The 21472-nt window shown below is 46.1% G+C and overlaps 2 protein-coding genes across 6 annotated transcripts; both read left to right on the top strand.

Moving 5' to 3' along the window:
* Nucleotides 1-2308: 2308 nt before the first annotated feature.
* Nucleotides 2309-5119, top strand: TMEM139 (transmembrane protein 139). 3 transcript variants are annotated; one of them, XM_058681365.1, is made up of 3 exons: nucleotides 2309-2344; nucleotides 3180-3429; nucleotides 3635-5119. In XM_058681365.1, the coding sequence occupies exons 2-3, from the start codon at nucleotides 3197-3199 to the stop codon at nucleotides 4029-4031; spliced, it is 630 nt and encodes a 209-aa protein (XP_058537348.1). In that variant the 5' UTR covers nucleotides 2309-2344; nucleotides 3180-3196; the 3' UTR covers nucleotides 4032-5119. The 3 variants fall into 3 exon arrangements, with proteins under 3 accessions (XP_058537348.1, XP_004594392.2, XP_058537347.1); XM_058681364.1 differs by lacking the exon at nucleotides 2309-2344 and adding an exon at nucleotides 3046-3064; XM_004594335.2 differs by lacking the exon at nucleotides 2309-2344 and having other exon boundaries at nucleotides 2382-3429.
* On the top strand, nucleotides 4064-18793 carry CASP2 (caspase 2). 3 transcript variants are annotated; one of them, XM_058681361.1, is made up of 11 exons: nucleotides 4064-4179; nucleotides 7660-7810; nucleotides 8090-8257; nucleotides 8406-8487; nucleotides 9026-9120; nucleotides 9318-9494; nucleotides 13618-13746; nucleotides 14231-14321; nucleotides 17395-17544; nucleotides 17691-17800; nucleotides 17965-18793. In XM_058681361.1, exons 2-11 carry the CDS (start codon nucleotides 7679-7681, stop codon nucleotides 18094-18096), a joined length of 1266 nt encoding a protein of 421 aa, XP_058537344.1. In that variant the 5' UTR covers nucleotides 4064-4179; nucleotides 7660-7678; the 3' UTR covers nucleotides 18097-18793. The 3 variants fall into 3 exon arrangements, with proteins under 3 accessions (XP_058537344.1, XP_058537346.1, XP_004594391.2); XM_004594334.3 differs by lacking the exon at nucleotides 4064-4179 and adding an exon at nucleotides 5327-5564 and having other exon boundaries at nucleotides 17965-18792; XM_058681363.1 differs by lacking the exons at nucleotides 4064-4179; nucleotides 17691-17800; nucleotides 17965-18793 and adding exons at nucleotides 5315-5564; nucleotides 14407-14467 and having other exon boundaries at nucleotides 17395-17528.
* Nucleotides 18794-21472: the final 2679 nt, after the last annotated feature.

The following is a 21472-nucleotide window of genomic DNA, read 5'->3' as shown; positions in this document are numbered from 1 at the left end:
TAGTCTTACCCACTTTCCTGTAGCCCTTCAACCTTTGTGCCCTAATTAACTATGTAAAGATTGTCAAAAATAAAAGGGGAAAAAAGGCAACCTTAAAAAAAGTCACTTGGGAGAAACTTTCTTCTTCATATATGCAAATAAGGGTACATACAGCAAAATACTAACTGCAAAATCCTGAATATAATTTACTTGGTTATCAGTTAGAAAGTCATCACATGAATAATTACCCCATAAAATGGAATAATATCAAATATAATCATATAAATACATTTTAAAGAACATCATCAATGGAAACAAATAGCAATATTTGTTTATGAGATGAGAAGGGATATGAGGGAACTTTCTGGATGATAGTAATGCTTTGTATTTTAATTGGAGTTTGGGGCTGCAACAGTCTATCAAAACACATAGAAATGGTCTACTTAAAATGTATGTTTCATTGAAGGAATCTTTTCTATCAAAAGAGAAAAGGCAACTGTAAAGTACTGAACTGTGACTACTATTCTACAGACTGAAGTATTTAAAAAGAAGTTTGATTCCTCCAGCTGTGAAATGTATCCAAAATTAAGTTATATTGATGTATATAAAGGATAAATGAAAAGGCATTTGATAAGCCAAGTAGAGTATAATGTTAACTGTCAAATCTCGGTGATGTTTACATGGGTATTCACTATTAAACTGTTGCTGTGCTTTTTAGTAATTCATCATAAAACAATCTATATATGTTGATCCATTCATATTCATAAGGAAGAATCTCCAACTTAACATTGTTCAGTGGCAAAGCAAAATGTAAAGGAGTATCTGTGGCATGTTCCCAAGTGCATATAAGCCTACAGGAGTCTCTCTGGGACAGGAATGAAGGTTCACTTATTTTTATTTCAAAGGCACATTTACAAATGGTAGGAGAGACAGATTTTTTTTTCATCCACTCACTTATTCCAGCTGGAGTTAAGCTAATCCAAAGCCAGGATCATCCTCCAGTTCTCCCATGTGGGTCCAGGGCCTATGGACGTGAGCCAGCCTCCATTGATGTCCAGGGAGCCAGGACATAGATTGGTGCCCATATGGGATGTCGGTGCTACAGGTGGAGGACTAGTATCAAATGACACCACGCCAGCCTCCTTTAACTGTTCATTTTTATATCGTGAATATAGATTATCTGTAAGTGACTAATAGATTTTAGTAACCTATATCTTTAATTTTTGTGGGTTTTGTTATTGTTGATGTCCACACATGGTACCATCTTTCGCAGGGGTGTTTCTTCTCTCTACCCACATCCTAAAACCAAGGAAACCAATTTCAAATGTGTTACCTCTCCCAAGCAGATGCCCTAACAAGTTTTGCCTAGCATCATGTAGAAGGCACAAACCAATGCTCCTCTCTTTTAGTCTAGTGATAAAACACGAAAGGAAAGGAACTGGCCTTGTCTGTCACCATTCCGCACCTGGTAATACCTGGCTCACACCCAGCCAGAGCAGCTCCCGGATCCCCACAGGATATCATGAGGCCCAGTGAAAGGATAACCTCCTTACAAAAGCATCAACTCTATTGAATGAGCACCCACTCCAGGTGCAGACCGATGTTGTTTTTGGAGATTCACAGATGATTACTCACTCAAAGCTCAACAGGAAGGCATTGTAGGAGTAGCTAAAGGCTGCGGCAGATGTAGGTAGGAATGCTGTGGTTATCTGCAGAGACAGGCTCTGAGCAAGCAGCTCAGGAATGGATTTTAAAGAATCAAGAGCAAACCACGCCAAGAAGCATACCCAGCAGCACCCCTGCAGGGCCCGAGTCCATATCACACTAGGACAGCAGAGGACGGGCACAGCTCTGCCACACTTTGGATCACTGCATGCCGAACACTATGTAGTCTGCAGAGATTAGATAAGCCATAGTCTGCTTACAGTCACTAGAGAGAGTCAGACGGGAAACAACTGAGCCAAATAGGAGGCAAACTGCTCAGGGCTATGATTAACATCCCAGTGCATCCAGAAGGGAGAGGGAAAGGTTAATTCTGGTCCTAAGAACAAAGGTCACTGGGAGTTGGGGCGGTGGGGGCGGGGGGTGGTTCTCATTAGGGCACAGTATGGGTGGGTGGAGTGAGTAAAACCTGAGGGAAAAAATCAAGGTGGGGCGGCAGTACAGGACGTCAGCCTTGGGTAGGACAGGGAGGAGAAAGATTGGGCAGGAACTGAAGGTCTGGGCCAGGAGACAGGGCTGGGCCAACAGGCTCCACCTCCTCCCTTCTGCCCACTCCCCCTACAACCTGCTCTCTGCACAGTCTGCGACACAGGTGAGCAAGGAACTCCAGAGGGCAGAAGGGCCATGGAATTTGGGCCGGGATGTGAGTAGGGGATCTGTGACTCCTGTGGGGTTCAGAGAAGTCCTGACAGAGGAACTACCTCTGTTTGAGGGGAGGGGCTGCCTCAGGATTGCTATGTTTTAGAGAAATGTTTCCCTTCTTAGCCTTGTACTCATTCCTGGCAGGAAACTTGAAACCTGAGTTTTGTGAGTTAGGTCCATGGAGAGTGGGGGGAGCCCGGTGATCTGGGGAACGGCAGAGGGCAGGAGTTACCAGGCCCTCTAGCCATAGCCGCAGACTGTTGTCTGTGAAACTCTTCCTTACACAGCTGTGTCCTGTATGCACGATCTGTCTCCAGTGAGGGTGTGTACAGTCAGAGGACTGTGCAGGAAAGGAGAAGACAGACTCAGAAAGGGCCTGTGCTGCTGTGTGGCCTTCTGTCCCCGGCAGGTCAGACTGAGGGCCTCTGCCTGAGAGGTAGGAGCCATCATGGAGAAAAGGCAGGGCCCGCCCCATCACCTGGATTCCAAGGATGCCGGTGTGCACTGAGGTCCCAGCAAGGGCCTTCCTGGGACTGGCTCCTGGATGGTGTCCTAGAGGAACGGAGCCAGAAGGAAAGAAAACAGGAAGAGAGCCCGAGCTGTGATACAATAAACATGCCTGACGGCTGGCAGAGAAAACACCTGGGCTGGCTTTCTGGCCATTCCCCATCACTGATATCTAGAGACAGAAAGAGTTGGCTAGACCTCTGCAGTAATGCAGGTGACTTAGGATGGAAGAACCTGAAAATCAAAGGAAGAGAGTATATTTACCTTGTTATTAGATGTAGAGGTGATGCCAACTGGTTCAGACACGACAGCTGTGTCTCTTTTTGCAGGAGCCTGGGGAGGGGCCATGGTGCCAAGCCAGTTGTGGGGGAGACTGGAGAAGCCGCTCCTCTTCCTGTGCTGCGCCTCCCTCCTCCTCGGGCTGGCTTTGCTGGGCGTTCGGCCGGACATCGCCCCAGTGGCTTATTTCTTTTTCATCCTGAGCGGCTTATTTTTGTGTGCCTGCCTCCTGTCCTGTTTTCTGGAATGGGGGTTCCGATCAGTAGAGACAGAGAGCCCAGGGGCCTCAGGCAATGCACGGTGAGTTGAGGGCTGCACATCTTGGGCTCATCCCGTGTACTCCTCTATTCCTCCAGGTTATACCATCTACTTGCTTCTGTCACTGGTATCCAAGAGAGGTGGGATCAGTGGCTGATGACCTTTTGTGGGTGGCAGTCATGAAAAAGAGGAAAAAAAAAAGGCTCCTTTCAGGGAGACACCCATGACCTGATTTCTCCTCTCTTAGGGACAATGAAGCCTTTGAGGTGCCGACCTATGAAGAAGCTGTGGTGGGATCACAGCCCCACCCCCAAGAACAGGATCAACCACCCCCTTACAGCAGCATTGAAATCCCCCCAGGACTTGAAGGGGGGCAGCCTGGCCACCAAGAGGAGAACAGCAGGGACAGACTGAGAAGGCGAGTGGGCTCGGAGGGATCCATGACGCAGAGAGCTAACCCTGGGAGAACTCCACTCAGTCTCCGGCCTCGGGGAGCACGGGTGGTGTCCACAGCCCCTGATCTGCAGAGCTTGCGGGAACTCCCCAAAGCAGAGCCTCTGACACCACCCCCTGCCTACGAGGTCTGCTTTGGTCCCCCCGAGGATGACAACGTCTTCTATGAAGACAACTGGACGCCACCCTAAATGACTCTCCCAGCACTGATCATCTCTCCACAGCAGACCCGCTCACGCACGCAATCAGCATTTCCTCATGCCTGCTGTGTGTCAGGAACTGTGCTACTGCCTGGACACCGCAAATGGGGACTTGAACCCAGAGGGGAGTGAGGCGACGGTAAGCCCTTCCTGTTTGGGATGAGGAGTTTTCTGGAAACATTCAGTGACCTACCCGTGTCCAGTATTTGCAGAAGTAGATGGGTGGTGAGATAGGGAGGTGATTCAGAGAGAGGAGGAAGTGACATCTGAGTGACAAAAAACACATTGTTTTTATTGCAGGTGTTTTCGCTCTATTAGATTCCTTGCAAGGTATTACTCTCATTGAAACAAGAGTGTTCCGAAGCTGAGAGGGGTTCGATAACTTGCACAAAGGTGCACTGGTAGTTAATATCATTAAAAAAAAAAAACTTGAACTTGTGATTCTGAAGCCTGTTGTGTTTTCAGTACAAGGTAACTTGAAGGTGAGGCCAGCTCTCTCAGTCTATCTTGGGAGAAGCACTGACATGGGGTGGGAGATTTTATATATAGACATAAGGGGCAGGGTGGTCTAACATGACTGGGAATACCCCACCAAAGTGAATCAAAGCTCTAATGGGCCCACCTTCGGAAGGGTGGTGGCTCAGGCATCACTTTAGCTCCTGCTTAGGGGCCAAAGAACAGTTCCCCACTGGGTCTGAAAGCCGTGGAATGAGTGGTTGCCAGTTTGACAAAGGATGGAGGTGAGTGATAGAAAATAATAATAATTTTTAGAGAAGCAAGAGGGATTAGTATCTGAGGAAACTACTTTCTCTTGAGGCATCTCTGTTAAAACTCCCGGGTCACTAATCCCGTCAGCGCATCCCTAGTGTGTTACCTCAGGCTCCTGCCCTGCTTCCTCAGTTCCCAGTAAGGATACCAGGCTTTCCAGGCTGCGGCTGTGCTGCAGGTTTTGCTCATTGGGAGCGATTACCCTATCACTAACCCCACACTACGCGCAGGCCTTCATTGCGCGGGCGTTCTCTCAGTGTTTTCCACCCTCCCGACTTAAACATTTCAATAAAGCGAGATCGACGACCTTCCTTGCCCGGTGAAGTCATCGCACTAGGCGGAGCAGAACAGGTGGGCGGCACCAGGGGGAGGAGGGCCACACTTTCCGCGGGAACCTACAGCCAATCGGACTCGCAGGTCGGACGCAGCCTCTCTCTTTCCCCGCCTCTTCCCTTTCCGCCGAGAGCCTCGTCTCGTCCCATTGGACAGCACGGTTCGACGTCCGCGGCGCTCGGGGCCGGCGGGGGGCGTAGCCGGCCTGGAGTCGGGGAGGATCTGCGCGGCTGTAGGGCGCAGGCGCGGGGTGCGTCTGCGGCCGGGGGAGGGATGCGGAGGACGCGACGGCGGTCTGGGGTTTGTTTGGGTTGTGGGTGGTACGTGCACAGCGAGGTAAAAGCGGGAAATGGCGGCGCCGAGCGCGGGGTTCCGGCCCAGCCTGCAGCAAAAGGGGCTAATGGCTGCTGACAGGGGGCGCAGGTAAGTGGGGAAGGGTTTCAGGGGGCGTTGGTGGGGCCCAGGAAAGGAGATTGCGGGTGCCAGAGGTGCCCCCAAGGTCGCCCGCTCCCCTCGGAGCCGCTCCAAACAGCCGTGCCTATCGTTGCCGGGGTTTGGAGGTTCAGCCGAGACACCCCAAACCTCTGCGAGCCTGACCCGTTGTGGAGGGGAGCTCGTGCCGGGCCTCCTTGGCCTTGTCATTCATGGGGAAGCACTCCCAGCCTCTTTGTCCAGCCCAGCGGGGCTCTGAATAAGATAACCAGTCCCGCTGCAGCATCTCGCTTTCTGCTTTGCTTAGATTCTCCATCCTTTCTCCCTGGAATGTACCCTCTCTTGCAAAGAACCAGTGAGACTTTGCAGAACGCGGTGCTCACCCTCTGTTGCCTTTGGTTTGATTGAGCGGAGAAGTTAACACAGCCCTCGGGGGTGAGGTGCTCGGATAGGACAAGGAGATTGCAGTGGCTTCCAGTATGACTTCCATGCCCCGAAGTCTTTGTGTCGCGGGCCAGGCATCACCCGGGGAGAACAAATTTGAATGCCTCCTAGTCCATCCCCGGCAGAATAACACGGGACATTGGTCCAAGGACCTTGAGAAGAATGCAGACCCAAGAATTCAAAATTCTCTTGATATTCATTTTCTGCACTCCGCCCCCCCTCAAATTTTGGATGATTGGACGCTACTGGAAAGTTAAAATGTAAGGCGCTGTTCCTAGTACCAGTGGAAGGAGCAGGTGTTCAGAGAGATGATTCTTCAGCTTAAAACTAAGCAGTGTTGTTTCAGAATTCAAGTTGAATGAGTTCTGCATATGGAAGAGGTTCTCTGGGGGCTTTTTAAGGGGTGCTGTGGAAACCAGAAACATTTTAAGCAGAGAATGCTGCTGGTAAACTGAAGTAGGAATCTGCCCCACCATTGGTGATGTGGGTCGCTGTTAGTGCTTTGATGTGTTTTAAGGTGATCTATAAGTGAGAGTTTTGTTTTGTGTAGATGTTGTTGTCCTAGGTAAGTATGGGTGTTACTTCCTGTATCTTAGGATCCCACTGGCTGTCTTCTTGGGTCTCAGTTCCTCTAAAACCTTGCTCTTCTCCTACACTTCTTTTAACAGAATCACTTCCCTAAGCCAGCCCTCCTGGGGATGCATGCTTTTCCTCCCCCATTATAATATCTGTGAAATCAAAATGCATGTGAAAATAGGCTTTAAATGTACAATCTGGATCTGTTATATTCCTTTCTCATTTGCTTTAAGCATATGAATGGTTTCAAGTCATATTGGTCCTGTTTATCATTTGGCATTTATCTATTCTAATTCTGTCTTTTTTTTCTGCTTATCCACATGTGGAAAAATCTTTATTATTTTTCCTATCATTTTGCCACAGGAACTTAAAGCTTTTAAAGTATTCATGTAAGTAGGTAAGAGTATGTAGCTTTTCAGTAAGCCTGACCATTGGCTTGAGTGTCAGTTATTGGATCCAGAGTTCCTTGCTCAAGATGCTGTAAGGTTTTGTACATCAATTTCAGTAACTTCTATGAAAAAAGATACTTAAGCTCCACTAGTCCCACTATTCATTATTCACCTAGTCCACAAATAATTATGCATCATTACTTAAGATCAATGTGTAATTGCTTGGTACAACTTTGATTTTTTTTTGAAGATTTATTTATTTTTATTGGAAAGGCAGATATACAGAGAGGAGGAGAGACAGAGAGGAAGATCTTCCATCCGATCATTCACTCCTCAAATGACTCTGAAGCCAGAAGACAGGAGCTCTTCCGGGTCTCCCACACGGATGCAGGATCCCAAAGCTTTGAGCCATCCTCGACGGCTTTCCCAGGCCACAAGCAGGAAGCTGCATGGAAAGTGGGACCACTGGGACAGGAACCGGTACCCATATGGGATCCTTGCACATTCAAGACAAGGACTTTAGCCTTTAGGACACCACACCAGACCTACCACTTTGATTTTTAGCCAGATTCAATAGAATATAGGTACTCTTGGTATTATTCTTGATTTTCCTACTCATGCCACTCTTGTACCATGGCTTGTGTTTAAAGGCTTTGCCTTCTACCTTCTGCCTCTAGGGTGTTGCCGGTGTGCGGCATGCATCCCGACCATCAGGAAACTCTGAAAAGGAATCGAGTAGTGCTGGCCAAGCAGCTATTGCTGAGTGAACTGTTGGAACATCTCCTGGAGAAGGACGTCATCACACTGGAAATGAGGGAGCTCATCCAGGTGCCTGGAAGCAAGAGAGGGGATTCAGGGTGCTAACTTGGTCTTCAGGGTAGGAATAGAACGTGGGTAAGGGCAGAAAGGAGATGTTGCTTTTCTAGGGAAATGGAAATGCACTTGATAAAATGTGAAGTCACTCATAAAGACTTTGTATACAGAATCCCCTTTGTAGGACAAGGCTATTATTAGGCAGCTTATGTAAAGAAATAGAATTGTAGCTAGATAATAAATATGATTTTCATGTTTTATTCTTATATCTTATGTTTTATTCTTATATCTTAGGCAAAAGTGGGCAATTTCAGCCAAAATGTGGAACTGCTCAACTTGCTGCCCAAGAGGGGTCCACAGGCTTTTGATGCCTTCTGTGTGGCGCTGAGGGAGACCAAGCAGGGGCACCTGGAGGATCTGTTGCTCACAACCCTCTCTGGCCTTCAGTGTGCACACCCACCGGTATGGAGCCCTAGAAATGCGTCTTGAGAAGGGTTAATGTGGCTGGGAAGACATTTGTGAGTGCAGGAGGGGGTGGCCTGGGTTGTGTTTTGTTTGGACTGAGCCCTCTCCCCAGGGTCTGTCATGGTGAGTCCCGATTTCTTCACAGTTGAGCTGTGACTACGACTTGAGTCTTGCTTTTCCCGTGTGTGAGTCCTGCTCCCCTCACAAACAGCTCCGCCTGTCAACAGGTGAGAATTGTGGGATAAAAGAGGGATAAGAGAGACCTTCCTTTTTTTTTTTTTTTTTTTTTTTGACTGTTACTTGGTTTTGCCCTGAGACCTTTTGTAAGGGGAGTAATTCAGTCACAGTTTACACAGGGCCAATTTCCCTTTCGTAATTGATAACACTCTTGATGGTGACTGGCCCTTTGAGCACGTTACACAGGTAGAAAGTTCCTACTCATGACCAGCCTGTCTTCTCTATATAACTGAGGCAAGGCTATATTCGAGGCCACTGGCATAGCTGAGAAATTAGAACAGTCTTTTATGAGACAGCCCAGTTAGTCATTCAGTGGCTTGAGCACCGCTACCTGTGAGCCAAGTGCCGAGGACTCAGTGGTGAGCATAAGCTAGCAGATCTCCACTCTCGTGGAGCTCACAGATAAGGGAGTAAGACCAGTATTTTATCACAGCCCTAGTTCACAGGGGTGTCTGAAGTGACAGTGGTGTACTGTGATTGATAACTTAGGTTGTGTGCTAGTGTTTGTGCTTTCTGTCTACACCGCAGACACTGTGGAACACTCCCTGGACAGCAGAGATGGCTCCCCCTGCCTTCATGTGAAGCCTTGCGCTCCCGACTTTTATCAGACACACTGCCAGCTGGTGCGCATTGAAGAAGTGGAAATGAAATTTCCTTCTTGGTCATAAATGTTTCTTTTTTGCCTTGTTAGTCAGAAAGTCTTTCCTGATGAGATGATAACCTTCATCTGTCAGCTGGGGGTTAGCAGTGTCTGTCTAATGGGGGAGTCCTAGGTGATGTCACCAAGAAGCTCATGGTCTAACTGGCCTCCCTTCCCCAGGCGTATAGGTTGCAGTCCAGGCCTCGTGGCCTGGCATTGGTGCTGAGCAATGTACGCTTCACTGGAGAGAAAGATCTGGAATTTCGCTCCGGAGGAGATGTGGACCACAATACCCTAACCACCCTCTTCAAGCTTTTGGGCTACGATGTGCACGTTCTACATGACCAGACTGCACAGGTGTGTGAGGCAGGAAAGATTGACACGCGCCTGAGAGAGCTGGGCTGTGATTTGGGGTCAGAAGCATCTGCTGGAATTTACACTCCTTGTGTCTTCACTCACTCTGTTGTGCCTCTCATCTTGCAGTCTAGTAAAAAAAGATGTGGGGTCAGCCGTCTGTTCTCATGTTGATACAGTCTCAGGGTAGCTGTGCTTCCGTAGGCAGGAATAGTCCAGGGTTTGGGTTCTCACTTTTACATGGTTAGAAACTTGATTCCTGATCCCTCAGTAAATGATGACCTGCTGAGATTCACCCGACCAAATCAGGAAGGGTATTTATAAGCTAGGACTGCTCTGGACATGTACTTCTTGGTTTGTACTGCTGCTTAAGAGTCTAATTGTTGTTTAAAAGTCTGTTTGCTGCTATAATTCTTGCAGATGTTGATCTACTAGAACTACCCTGGTAAATACTACTTTATAGCAGTAATGAACTAATTCATATGTCCCATCATCCTACATATAGGATACCTGTAAAGACTTAAATTGAGCAATAACTATCGTCTGTATAACTTTGAAATAAACATGTTATTGAAATACAGAATTAGAAAACCTGAAATGTAATAGATTAAGGAAGTATGATTATTCTAGAGTCAATTATAAATTTATTGATATACATTTAGAAATAGGCTGTTACCCATTTCAAAATATGAATTCCTGGCATAACAGAGTTGGTAATATAGCTTAGTAATTGAGGTTAACAAGAACTAACCCATAGTGTTTTTGCTAGAGTCTAGTCCAGAAACAGTATCCCTTAAGATATAACATGTGGTCATATACTTTCCTGTTAACTAAACTTTGTTTTGGACTGTTAGTGGTGAAATTAAAATTTCGAAGGGTTCTCCTTCATCTGGTTCAAGTGGCAGAGGGGTCTTTGTTTTATGTTTAGTAGTGTCTGTGGTGATCGTTTCTGTTTCTTAGCTGTCCTACTTCTGTGAAAATAATTATATATTTGCTATACTCATTAAGGGCAGTGTCATCAGTAGATACCTGGGTGTTACCCTTTTCTTGCTCTTGTTGCCAGCCTGCCATTAATAGCTCATGCAAAATAAATACAGGCTCGTTTCAAAGCTGTGGCTGAAACACCTGTTTCTGTCACCAAGTATTCACATGAGTTACACACTTTCCAGAGGTCTGCTGCACATGTAGGGAACCAAGGGTAGGATATCCACCATGGGTCTAACAGAGGGGCTCCTGTTAGAAGATCATCTAAGAAAATGTGATGTGTATGTTTTCTTAGAGGTTTTGGCCTAGCCATTCTTCACACTAGACACATGTCATGCTTTTCCAGTATGTGTAGTTAATAGGGGTCTTACATTCCTGAGAGAAATAAAATACTGACTAGCCAAGTCAGTAATGTATTACCTTTTCTTTTTCTTTTTTTTTTTTTTTTTTTTTTTTTGTTACTGGAGACATTGATTTGATAGTCTGGGCCCAGTTTATAAATGCTATTCCCATTTGTGTAAAACTATGCAAATTCACAGGCCCATTAAATTTTAATCCTCTGGGTAGATTGTCCTGTAACTAAATGACACTAGAAATAAACTTTGACTACTTTATAGAGGGAGACTAAGCTAGCTGCAGTGATTTTTAAAACATGGACTTTGAGTTTATGGTACTTCCGGTGGATGCAGAAGTCTTGGGCCCGGCAGAAAAAAAGTGAATTCTGTTTCATGCCCAAGAACCCAACAAGAGTGACAGTGTCTTCCCTAGGAGCCGAGAGGAAGAAATGCTTAGGCAGAAATGGAGCAGCTGAGGCGTAAGCAAGCTGGGAGTACAGGAGCTCCTGCAGGGGAGAGGAGTGGGACAGGCATTGCAGAGAGGGAAGGCCGCATACAACAGAGATACATGCGCGTCACAGTGTGGTGCACTGAGGGTCTGCCAGCCCCGTTCATGACGGGATCTCTCCAAAAACTGCTCTCTCACCATTATTATGTGTTGAGCAAAGAATCAGAACCAGCAAAATTAGTATCCTTTCTCTTGCCAAACCTTTGTGACATTAGAGATAAATGCTGTTTTAAATCAGGAAATAGTACGATTAGTCATAAGAGAACCCTCATCTCTTGACAATCCTGGAGAGTGCACTGGTTTTCTCATCGCCGGAGTTTGGTTTTTTCGTTTTGTTTGATTAAATTCTCTACTTCTTCAGGTTATTAGTTCTGAAGTTGCCATTTACCTATTTGGGGGAATGTGACAGATTTTCTTCTACTATGTGTTTTTGTTTTTCTGGGGTTCCAAACAGCTTTGCACAGTCTGGGTCATCCCTGGAAATGCAGCTCTCCATACAATATTGCATTTAGTTTCAGAGGATTCACCGGTTACTCTCACACATCTCCCAACCTCCAGCCAAAAAACATATCCCGGAGTTAAGAAACCAGCTATTTTTAGAAGTACTGTAATTTTATCAGAAATAAGTCCACAGGTACTATTTTAAGCCACTTGTGGAAAATCCCCCCACTTATTAATTCAGTCTTACTAGGTTCAGGTACAAAATGTATGTTTGGGTTTTGTTGTTCTCTTTTTACTGACTAAATCTTAGTTGAAAATTACTCATGAGTAAGTGCCCAAGTATGTAGCTTTTATTCTCTTGGAGCAAAGTTCTTTTAACTGTCATTATGATGAATTCTGTTACTGTAAGGTTCACTAGAATAATCACAGATATTTTTTTGAAGTTACATGTTCTTGAAGCAAATGGTTTTATCTCTTTATTACCATAAGATTTCCACTTCTATGGTTGCTTCTGTTTGTACGGCTCAATTAGCTGCAAGCAGAGGTTTTCCAAGCCCATACATAAGTAGTTCTCAAGTTTTAACAGATCAGAATCACCCGGAGGCCTTGTAGAAACAGTTTGCCAGGGCCCGGGATTTTACAGTAAGTTCCTAGGTGGTTGCTGCTGTGGCTGCTTCAAGGCTCCCATTTTGAGAACCACTGCAGTGTGTTACACAGGTATGCTTTTTGTTTGGGGTTGTGTGTGGTTGATGTCAAAAATTTGTGCTGGAGCCATTCTGCTAAAATAGGATATTCATCTCCATTATATTTCAGCAGATTCACAATGAAATTACTTTGTTTTCACCTCTATTCATGTCACTTAGGAGAAAAGACCTGGACATCAGAGTTATAGAGGGAAATAATGCATTTAAAGCTTTAGTCCAGGTTACAAATTAGGCACAGTGTACTTTGATGTTGGATAAGCCAAGTACTTAAGGTCGTGGTATCCTGTATGGTCATTTAGTGCAAGATAAAGAACATTCTTTGATTGTACTACAAGGTTCAGTAATAATTTTTTTGTGAAGATGACATTATGGCTCCTCATTAGATACCTACACTATGTGCAAGAGGACAGTGTAAGTCCTTTCTGTGAAATATCTCTGTCGCAAACTTAGAGAATATTTACTAGTAATTGTTTTCTTATAAAATTGGAGCCATGAGGGACTTAGTAACTGGTTCTCTTTGTGAACCAGGGTTCAAGCCTCTATTAGCTTGATCCCAGAGGCCATGTGTGCAGTCATACTACAGATGCAGCCTCCATCACAGCACGCTGGCCCTGAGCACAGCACTGAGACAGACAGCACCCTGCCCATCCAGGAGTGACTTTGCTACCTGCACACAAGTTGTGATTCTCTCCTGCCCTGATGCTGTTGAGCCTGTGTGGCAGAACAGTGTGTTTTCTTACAGTGGAATAGATACATTGCTTACTCAGTCTTAGCCCCCCTGTGATCCTCCTGTGCTGTTTATATACAAGAACACTTGATCTAACGAAAGATCTGATTGAGATCAGGGAATGAGGCATAGCCAAGGATTAGTTTCATTACTTCAGCGACTTGCTTTAATCTAAGAGTTCATAGCCTGTTCTGGCACATCGGTGAACCTGTGGTTAGAACTTTGTGGCTCAGGCCAGGTGCGTTTCTCTGGTGAGCCTGTAGCTTCTCAGAGAGTCTCTGCAGTTTCTTGTCATTGACATAAGAATATTGAGAAAGCATTTTACCTGCTGGTAGCTTACGATTTCAGGTAGGAACCAAGGGTTTCTGCTTACATTGGTGCTGACTATAGCAAACAGTACTGAAAAGTGTCTTGTCTTGTCTTCTAGGAAATGCGAGAAAAACTTCAGAAGTTTGCACAGTTACCTGCACACCGTGTCATGGACTCCTGCATAGTGGCACTGCTGTCGCATGGTGTAGAGGGTGGAATCTATGGTGTAGACGGGAAACTACTTGAGGTGTGTGTAATCCTCCGGAAACCAACTGTTGAAATTCACTAGGGGATTTCACCTTCTGCCTGTACCTCCCAGTCATGATGGCTCTTGTGCTTAGAGGGCTTCTGGAGGCCCCCCTGACTTCTCTCTCTCTTTTTTAAGAGATTTATTTGTTTTTATTGGAAAGAAATTTACAGAGAGAAGGAAAGACAGAAACACCCTCTGTCCACTGGTTCACCGCCCAAGTGGCTGCAGTAGACAGCTGAGTTGATCCAAAGCTAGGAGAATTTTCCATGTCTCCCACATGGCTATAGGGTTCCCTGGCTTTGGGCCATCCTCAGCTGTTTTCCCAGGCACCTGGCAGGGAGCTGGAAGGGAAGTGGGACACAAACCAGTACCCGTATAGGATCCTGGCTGTTGCAAGGCGAGGATTTAGCCACTGAGCCATCATGCCAGACCCAGCCCTCCTAACTTCTTAACTCACCTCTCCATCATTTCTCTTTGGCAGCTACAAGAGGTTTTTCGGCTCTTTGACAACGCCAACTGCCCAAGTCTGCAGAACAAGCCAAAAATGTTCTTCATCCAAGCCTGCCGTGGAGGTGAGTGTCCTGGCAGGCCAGCACTTGGGCGGTGGCTCCTGGGCAGCCTCCCACCAGCTCTCACTATCCTGTTTGCTCCTCTCAGGTGCTATTGGACCCCTTGGGCACCTCCTTCTGTTCACTGCTGCCACCGCCTCTCTTGCTCTGTAAGTGTCTCCCGATGCATGGGGTGTGCTGGGACTTGGGCAGCCCTTGGCTCTCAGGCTGGTCAGCTCTCTGTGCACCACCATTTCTTGTTGCCAGGACTCTTGCCAGCATCTGCCTTCTTTTCTGACAAACCTGGATTTTCTGTGCCTATTAACTCTGATATGCTTTTTTTGTTACTAAATTCCAATCTAGGATCTTCTGTCTTGTCTTCTATCCGTCTCACTTAATCTCCTCTTTTTCTTCTTTTCCCACTCGCACATGCACTTCCACTCTCTGCTTCTTTCCTCTATCATTCGTGGACCTTGCAGGATGACAGCAGTTCAGAACCTGTCAGCCTTGGACTCTTCCTTCTCTTTCCCTTCTCTTTCTTGCATGCCACCTGCCCTACCCCTTCCAGAGCTGTGTGACGAGGCTAGGTAGACAAACATGGCATACTTCCCACCCTGTAAGAGAAGAGTAGTTAAGAGTTAGACTTGAGAATCAAACTCTGGTCTCTACTGTTTAGCAGCTATGTGAAGTTACAGAAGTTATGGATGTTTTTCTACCACGGTTTTCCTTGAGGTAAAGCGTATGTGAACACTATACTTATTTTTGTCAACTGGCTGTAGTAGTTGACTGGAACTGTGCACTCAAGGGCTAACTTAGCACTGTACCTGGCTCATAGTTAATCCACCCAAAATGCCAGATATAACATGGGGCCTAGAGCTTGGTTTAAAGGACACTACCCTGTTGTGTGGCCAGTAGCTAATCCTATTAGCCCCCTAATCTTGATACCTCCCCAGAGTGTATGTTGCTGAGCTCCTATAATATGACTAGGACTAGAGTCAGAACTATCAGAAAAGTGAAAGAAAACCTGGCCCCTCCAAGGGGCCTAGTAGTTACTCGGGGCAATAGAGCAGATGTGCTTGGGACTAGTTTAGATGCCTCATGTAAGCAACGAGGGAACAAGTGACACCCAGACTGTACCTGTGAAAGAGTACACCTAAGGATAGATTATTGAAAGGCCCATTGGAAGGGGTTTACAGTTAACTCTGGACCTAGAATACTGTGATTTTTTTGGTGAAAATATGCTGTCTTCCACGGGGAAGAGGCAGTGTAGCATGTTGGACACTCAGGGTCTAAAAAGACATATTGCCCCTTCCCTCCCAAAATGCCCAGATCCAATAGAAGACTGATTACCTGTATAAGTTGAAGTGAAGTGTGGTTGGTCACAGGAAGCAGATCCAGCTGATGACAAGCCTTTAGTCACAGCTGAGATTTGGGTTAATAGTACAGAGCTGGCTGAACTGTAAATAAGAAAGAATGAGATAGATGTTTCTCCAGGACGGTCTGTGTGGCAGGAAGCTGCACTAAGGGAAGAGTGAGGGCAATAACTTTGTTTTTCCTTCATTGCTGTAACCTCAGGCCAAGAGCACTGCCTGACCCGCAGTGACACTTGTAGGTATCAGATGAGTAGGTGAAAGCCTGCCTATTACATCGTGTAGCAGTAAGAGAGAAAACAGATGAAGGGACATTTGAAGAAAGAGCCAATAACATTGATAATAGATCTGCTCTGTGAAGGCAGGAGATGAGTGTGACTGTGTGCTGAGGGACATATATAGGGCTCTTTCTAAATAAAGGGCTCTAGTCTAAATAAAGATACAAGTGTTCATTTTTTCCCTCTGTAGGGACAGTTCTAGACAGTATTAGATTCAGATGGTGGAAATTGTTATTTTCTGTAGTAATATTCCGCTGTGTCTCTCCATCTTTTCCAAAAATGAAATCTTTCAAGGGATAACCAGTAGCCAGTTGTTTCTTTTAAAGATTTGCACTCACATATTTTCCTGCTGTATTTACTTAATACATTAATGTCTGTAAAAAGCACTGTGCCTTGCCCGAGTTGATCAGCTCCGTGAGGACAGGAGCTCCGCCTTCAGCAGATCCCTAGGGCTTCAAGTAAAACAGCACCTGGCAGCGTGACAGTTGCCTTGTACATTTTTGCTAAATCAGCGAATCTTGGGCCTTTTTAGACATGGCCTTTCTTGTTGAGCTCTTGTGAGTGGAACAGGAATACAGTGAAAGACCGTTGTCTCTTTCCTGTGGTCTGATGACCTGGGAGTCCTTCCTGTGTCCATTTTATATGAGCAGCACCCTTGCCCACCCTCCACGCAAAACAGCAATGTCAGAAATAAGAGGCAAGAAGCTGCCCTGGGGTATATAAGGCCTGCCTCAGAATCTGGCATGTGCTCTGGGTGTGTTTGGGAGACACTGCTGAAACTGGGTAATGTACTCCCCCCAATTGATTCCCAATTTTAAGCGTTTCTCTTCTAAAAGCTCTCTTAAATCTTGGATGCTTGGTACAGCTCATGAAATTAAACCTTAAATTAAACATTAAAACATGAAATGATCTTGGAAACAGCTGGTCATGCTTGTTTTATAAATTTTTATTGATACCTAGTTTGAAGTTGTGATTTTCTGGTATGTATAATAACCATATCTTTGGCTTACTAACTTTTATTTCTTGTTTGTGGAATAAAAGTAAATGTATAGTATTCACTGTATACTGCAGTGGGAACAAGGTGAACTCCAGCTATATTGTTATGTGAACAAGTGAATCATGAACTCTGCTGTTTGATTCTGTTTACAAGATTGGTTTGATTTGGCACTTTGTCTTCCCCAGAATGGGAGGTGCTCCAGCACGTGAGCACCGTGCCTGGCCAATAGCAGAACAGCAGGCATCCCGGACTAAAGGATGCTTGCTGCAGAGTAATGATCTTTTTTTTTTCCCCTCTTTTCTTCAATTCACCAAGCGTAGGTTGGGAGACCACGACTGAAAATGGCGCCTTCCAGTCAAGGAACTTTTAGGGAACTCGGGCTTTCCTATGACAGACTCAAGAAAGATGGGAAGAAGTAACACCTCTCTCCATTTCTGTCTGCCTTTCTACAGATGAAACCGATCGTGGAGTTGATCAGCAAGACGGAAAGAACCAGGCGGGATCCCCCGGGTGTGAGGAGAGCGATGCTGGGAAAGAGGAACTGCTGAAGATGAGGCTGCCTACTCGCTCAGACATGATCTGTGGCTATGCCTGCCTCAAAGGTATGGTGAGTCCCCAAGTCCATTCCTACACTGCTCAACCTGGAATTCTCCAGCTGCTGCTGGGAATGTCTGGCTTGGGAAATCAAGTCCAGCCATGGGGATCCTGCAGGTCCTGCAAACCGTGTCTAATGCTGTTCTGCATGCAGGGACTGCAGCCATGCGGAACACCAAACGAGGTTCCTGGTACATCGAGGCACTTGCTCAGGTGTTCACTGAGAGAGCTTGTGACATGCACGTGGCCGACATGCTGGTCAAGGTAAGTCGGCTCGGGCTGGCTCCGTGAACATGTCCATCTCCACTCTGTTCTCCTTTTTCCTCCTTTCTGCTGTGTGTTTTGTCGACTCATTGCTGTTCCTGTGTTGAGTGACTTTGGAAAAAGCACAGGATTCTCAGACTCTGAACCCCTCCCTGCTTCTGCAGGTGAATGCCCTTATCAAGGAGCGTGAAGGCTATGCCCCAGGCACGGAGTTCCACCGCTGCAAGGAGATGTCCGAGTACTGTAGCACTCTGTGCCGTCACCTCTACCTGTTCCCGGGACACCCTCCCACGTGATGCCTCCTCCCTCGTCCCTGCCAGCTGGAGGTGTGATAGAGCCTTTTGTTCTCCAGGATGCACGGTTTCTGTCTTTCCCCACTCAGGGATATGGGAATCTCCAGACTTGTTTCCTGTGCCCGTCATCTCCGCCATTGAATATGAGACTTGAGGCCAGCTCCTTTTGTGTGACACTGTTTCCGTGTAGGCACACTGGCTAGACTGTTTGCCACAGGTGTTTTGGCCACAGTTGAAGAGCCTGGCCAGTGAGTTTATGAAGAGAACATGAAAGAGTTCTTCCATGTTTTTGTTCAGTTCCTGCCCCTGGGGCTTCTATAGGGAACAGTTCGGGCATTGCTTTTACTCCCTTAGTTCAGGTGCCTCAGAGATCATCTGCTGTCTTTTGTATTTCCAGTAGGCATTTTGGTTTGGCTTTGAAGAGGCGAGTGGGATTGGAGACAGCCTCTGCCGTGTGCAGAAACTGCCTTTGTGGAACAGCAGCCTTCGTACCACCCCACCCACACACCCTCCTTCCTTCTTGGGGCTCCAGGCATCCAGGCTTTCAGTCGTCACCTCTGGACATCATTGATCTTTGTCCCTAGAAGGCCCAAAGGTCTCGCTGGTCATCTTTTTGTCTGAGTTTCCTTATTACTGAAAGCTGCCCGAGCGCCGTGAGCTCTCACCATGTTTTCTTGATCTTTCCTGTGTAATGTTCTTTTCTCCCCATTACGGTTCCCACCTGCATGCAGTCAGCCTGTACCTCATGTCTGGGCTGCCTCCCTGGTTACCACCCTGCTTCCGGTCCCTCCCTTTTCCTGTGGTTTTATCCTGCTTGCTGCTGCCACCAGGTGTGTCTAAAATATTCCCTCCCTGGATCATTTGACTGTGCAAGGAACTGCTGTCTCATTCCTGCGTTATGCTTCAGTATTGAACTCCCCTTTGGTTTTATGTAGCCTTGTCTCCCACTTCTCATTATTCCTCTTTCAGTGAGAAGAACCTAGCTAGAAAACTCTGCTTATGTGAACTTGCCCGCTTTAAGGCTTTCTTTTTTATTTCGATTCTGCCCCCTTCTGTCTATTCTCTACATTACAGGCTGGCTTCTTGGCATTCTGATTTTTAAATTCAAAGCTGATGATGTCACCCTGCCTGCTTGACCCCCTGGCTTCCTATTACACCTCATAAAATCCAAACGACTTAGCCTGGTTCGAGATAAGTTCCTTGCCTTCCCCTTCGGCCTCATTAAACAATGATTTCTTGCTAAGCTCGGCCCCAGTGGCCTCCCCGTGGGTTCTCAGCCGTGCTGAGTTCCTTCTGGCCTCTGTCCCTGATCCTGTGAGCCCTCCACGCCCACCACACTTGTCTTGAGTGGCATCTTTATTTTGTGGAAGGCTTTGCAGGTCATTTCTCTGTAAATAGTTTTCTCCTGTATTCTTTGTTACTGAATGCTGTTTATTTCCTTCATTGCACTTACTTTATAGTTAATATATTTGCTTGTTTCACTGATTCCCTTTTATCTTCCCTGCTTACGCTGTAAGCTCATGAGGAAAGAAACTTGGTCTCTCTTTTTTTCCAGTATGTGCTCCGTGCCTGGCACTTAACTAGGCCTTGAATAAATGTTTGTTAAGTGAAGAAAGAACATAACCATGCAGCCAGCCCTGCTAGAATTCTACTTTTTGTTGAGATTTCCCTTTTGACAATATATACAAGTTGGTTCTTTTTCTCGGGTTATGTTTCTAGCCACTGGTTTTATCTGCAGCTCCTTGAAGACCCATCATGTGTGAGACAACCTCCCTTCACATCTCCCATGGTGCCTGGCAAAATGCTAGACCTGCAGCAGTCAAGGTGCTCAGTAAATGTGCTGTGAGCCAGGTGACCGGAAGACTTGCTGCCAGGTCCTGCCTCTGGGTCCATAGAGCGTGGAAATATTTGAGTGATTATGACTTTTCCACTTCCCACTGCCAGGTTTTTGTATTGCCATTGGGTGCCAAATAAATGCTTATATTTGTTACTGAAATGTCTTCTGTGTTTGTTTCTATAACTATTCAATCTTGTGACACCATGTACTTTTGAGCTGAAGCCCTTGTTTTGTGTTGTCTCTCTCTCAGTCTCTGTGTCTCTCTCACAGACACACACACATTGACATGGCCCTGGGATTTCTCATGGTCTGGTGTCATGGGAGAGTTATTAGCAAGCCATGTTGGTGCTGGGTTATTTATATTTTAGTGTGGAGATTGAAATAAAAGGTTGGACTGAACTAGGAGATTGAGAGGGCTGGGATGGAAGAGTTTGTTTTTCACATGGTTCAAAGTAGATTTAAGGTTTTTGTTTTGCTTTTGTTTCTAAGCGTGGGCCTAGATTGTAAAGGATGTCAAGGACAGCATGAAGAGATGTGCCTAAGCAGTGGTCTGAGAATTGGGGAATGCCTGGAGAGGCAAGTGTGCAGGTGTATATGGGCTATGAGGTTTTGTAAGAGGGCAATTTTGTAGGAATATTTATGTAGGAAACAGCTGATGACAGCAGAACCTGATGAAAGGTACTGAGAAGTACAAGCATAGAGGAAATAGCTGTCTAGCAAGAGGACCTTTGAGTCGGCCTGAAACATCACCAAATAATAGATGGGAATTTGGTATGGGACAAAAGGGTATGAAGAATAAACAGGTTGTTTTACAAGAAAAAGGTAGATAGCCTTAAAGGAAAAATTCAGAATCTAGGTGAGGCCGAGAAGTCATTGGAGTAGTAACGCTCTTGGGAAGTGTGATGTGTCAGAAGGGGAAAGCAGCATCTGGTTGAGCTGGATGCCATGTCCTTCCTACCCCCGCCCTTGAATGCGGGTGCGGGATCAGTTTCACAGCTCTGTTCCCTGCCCCCACCCCACACTGCTTATCTCTGCCAGGGGATTCTCTTCTAAAATTAACCCCCTCCCTGAGCTGGGGGCTGCCCTCTGCTGCCCTTCCCTATCCTGTTTGCTCACACGGAGAAAGGGAAAACAGGAAACAAAACAAATGGAAGATCCAGCCAAAGCTGCTGTGCAAAGAAAAGGAGGAAGGCATTAATACTGGCTGCAGCCAGAGCTGAGTAGAGCTTTCCATTTCATCTTCCTCACAGTCCCCACAAGGGAGTCATTTACCCTGTTTTCTCTCTGAAGTGGAAAATGAAGCTCAGACTTTGAATTATCAAAAGAGGCACAAATGCAGCTCACTTAAAGGCATGGATTCTAGAATTGAGACAATCCCATTGTGCATACCAGCTCTGCCTTTGCACTTAATGAGCCTCGGTTCCTCTTATCTAAGAGTGAGGAAAATGTTTTCTGCCTTTAAAGTTCCTTATGATGATAAAATATAATGTTACAAGGAAGGACTTGGGAGAGGAGCAAGGACTCTGAAAGAATAGAGGGCAA

This window comes from Ochotona princeps, chromosome 25 (assembly GCF_030435755.1).
Source record: "Ochotona princeps isolate mOchPri1 chromosome 25, mOchPri1.hap1, whole genome shotgun sequence".
Classification (NCBI taxonomy): Eukaryota; Metazoa; Chordata; class Mammalia; order Lagomorpha; family Ochotonidae; genus Ochotona; species Ochotona princeps.
Note: the sequence above shows the minus strand (reverse complement) of the source record. Positions and strands in the feature narration are given on the sequence as shown.

Excerpts from the sequence above, each read along its gene's own strand:
- TMEM139 (XM_004594335.2), top strand. The coding sequence starts at position 3,137 with ATGCCAACTGGTTCAGACACGACAGCTGTGTCTCTTTTTGCAGGAGCC. Across the intron at positions 3,430-3,634 it reads GGGGCCTCAGGCAATGCACG|GGACAATGAAGCCTTTGAGG; the intron begins GTGAGTTGAGGG and ends CTCCTCTCTTAG.
- CASP2 (XM_004594334.3), top strand. The coding sequence starts at position 5,491 with ATGGCGGCGCCGAGCGCGGGGTTCCGGCCCAGCCTGCAGCAAAAGGGG. Across the intron at positions 7,811-8,089 it reads AAATGAGGGAGCTCATCCAG|GCAAAAGTGGGCAATTTCAG; the intron begins GTGCCTGGAAGC and ends CTTATATCTTAG. Across the intron at positions 9,121-9,317 it reads ATCAGACACACTGCCAGCTG|GCGTATAGGTTGCAGTCCAG; the intron begins GTGCGCATTGAA and ends TCCCTTCCCCAG.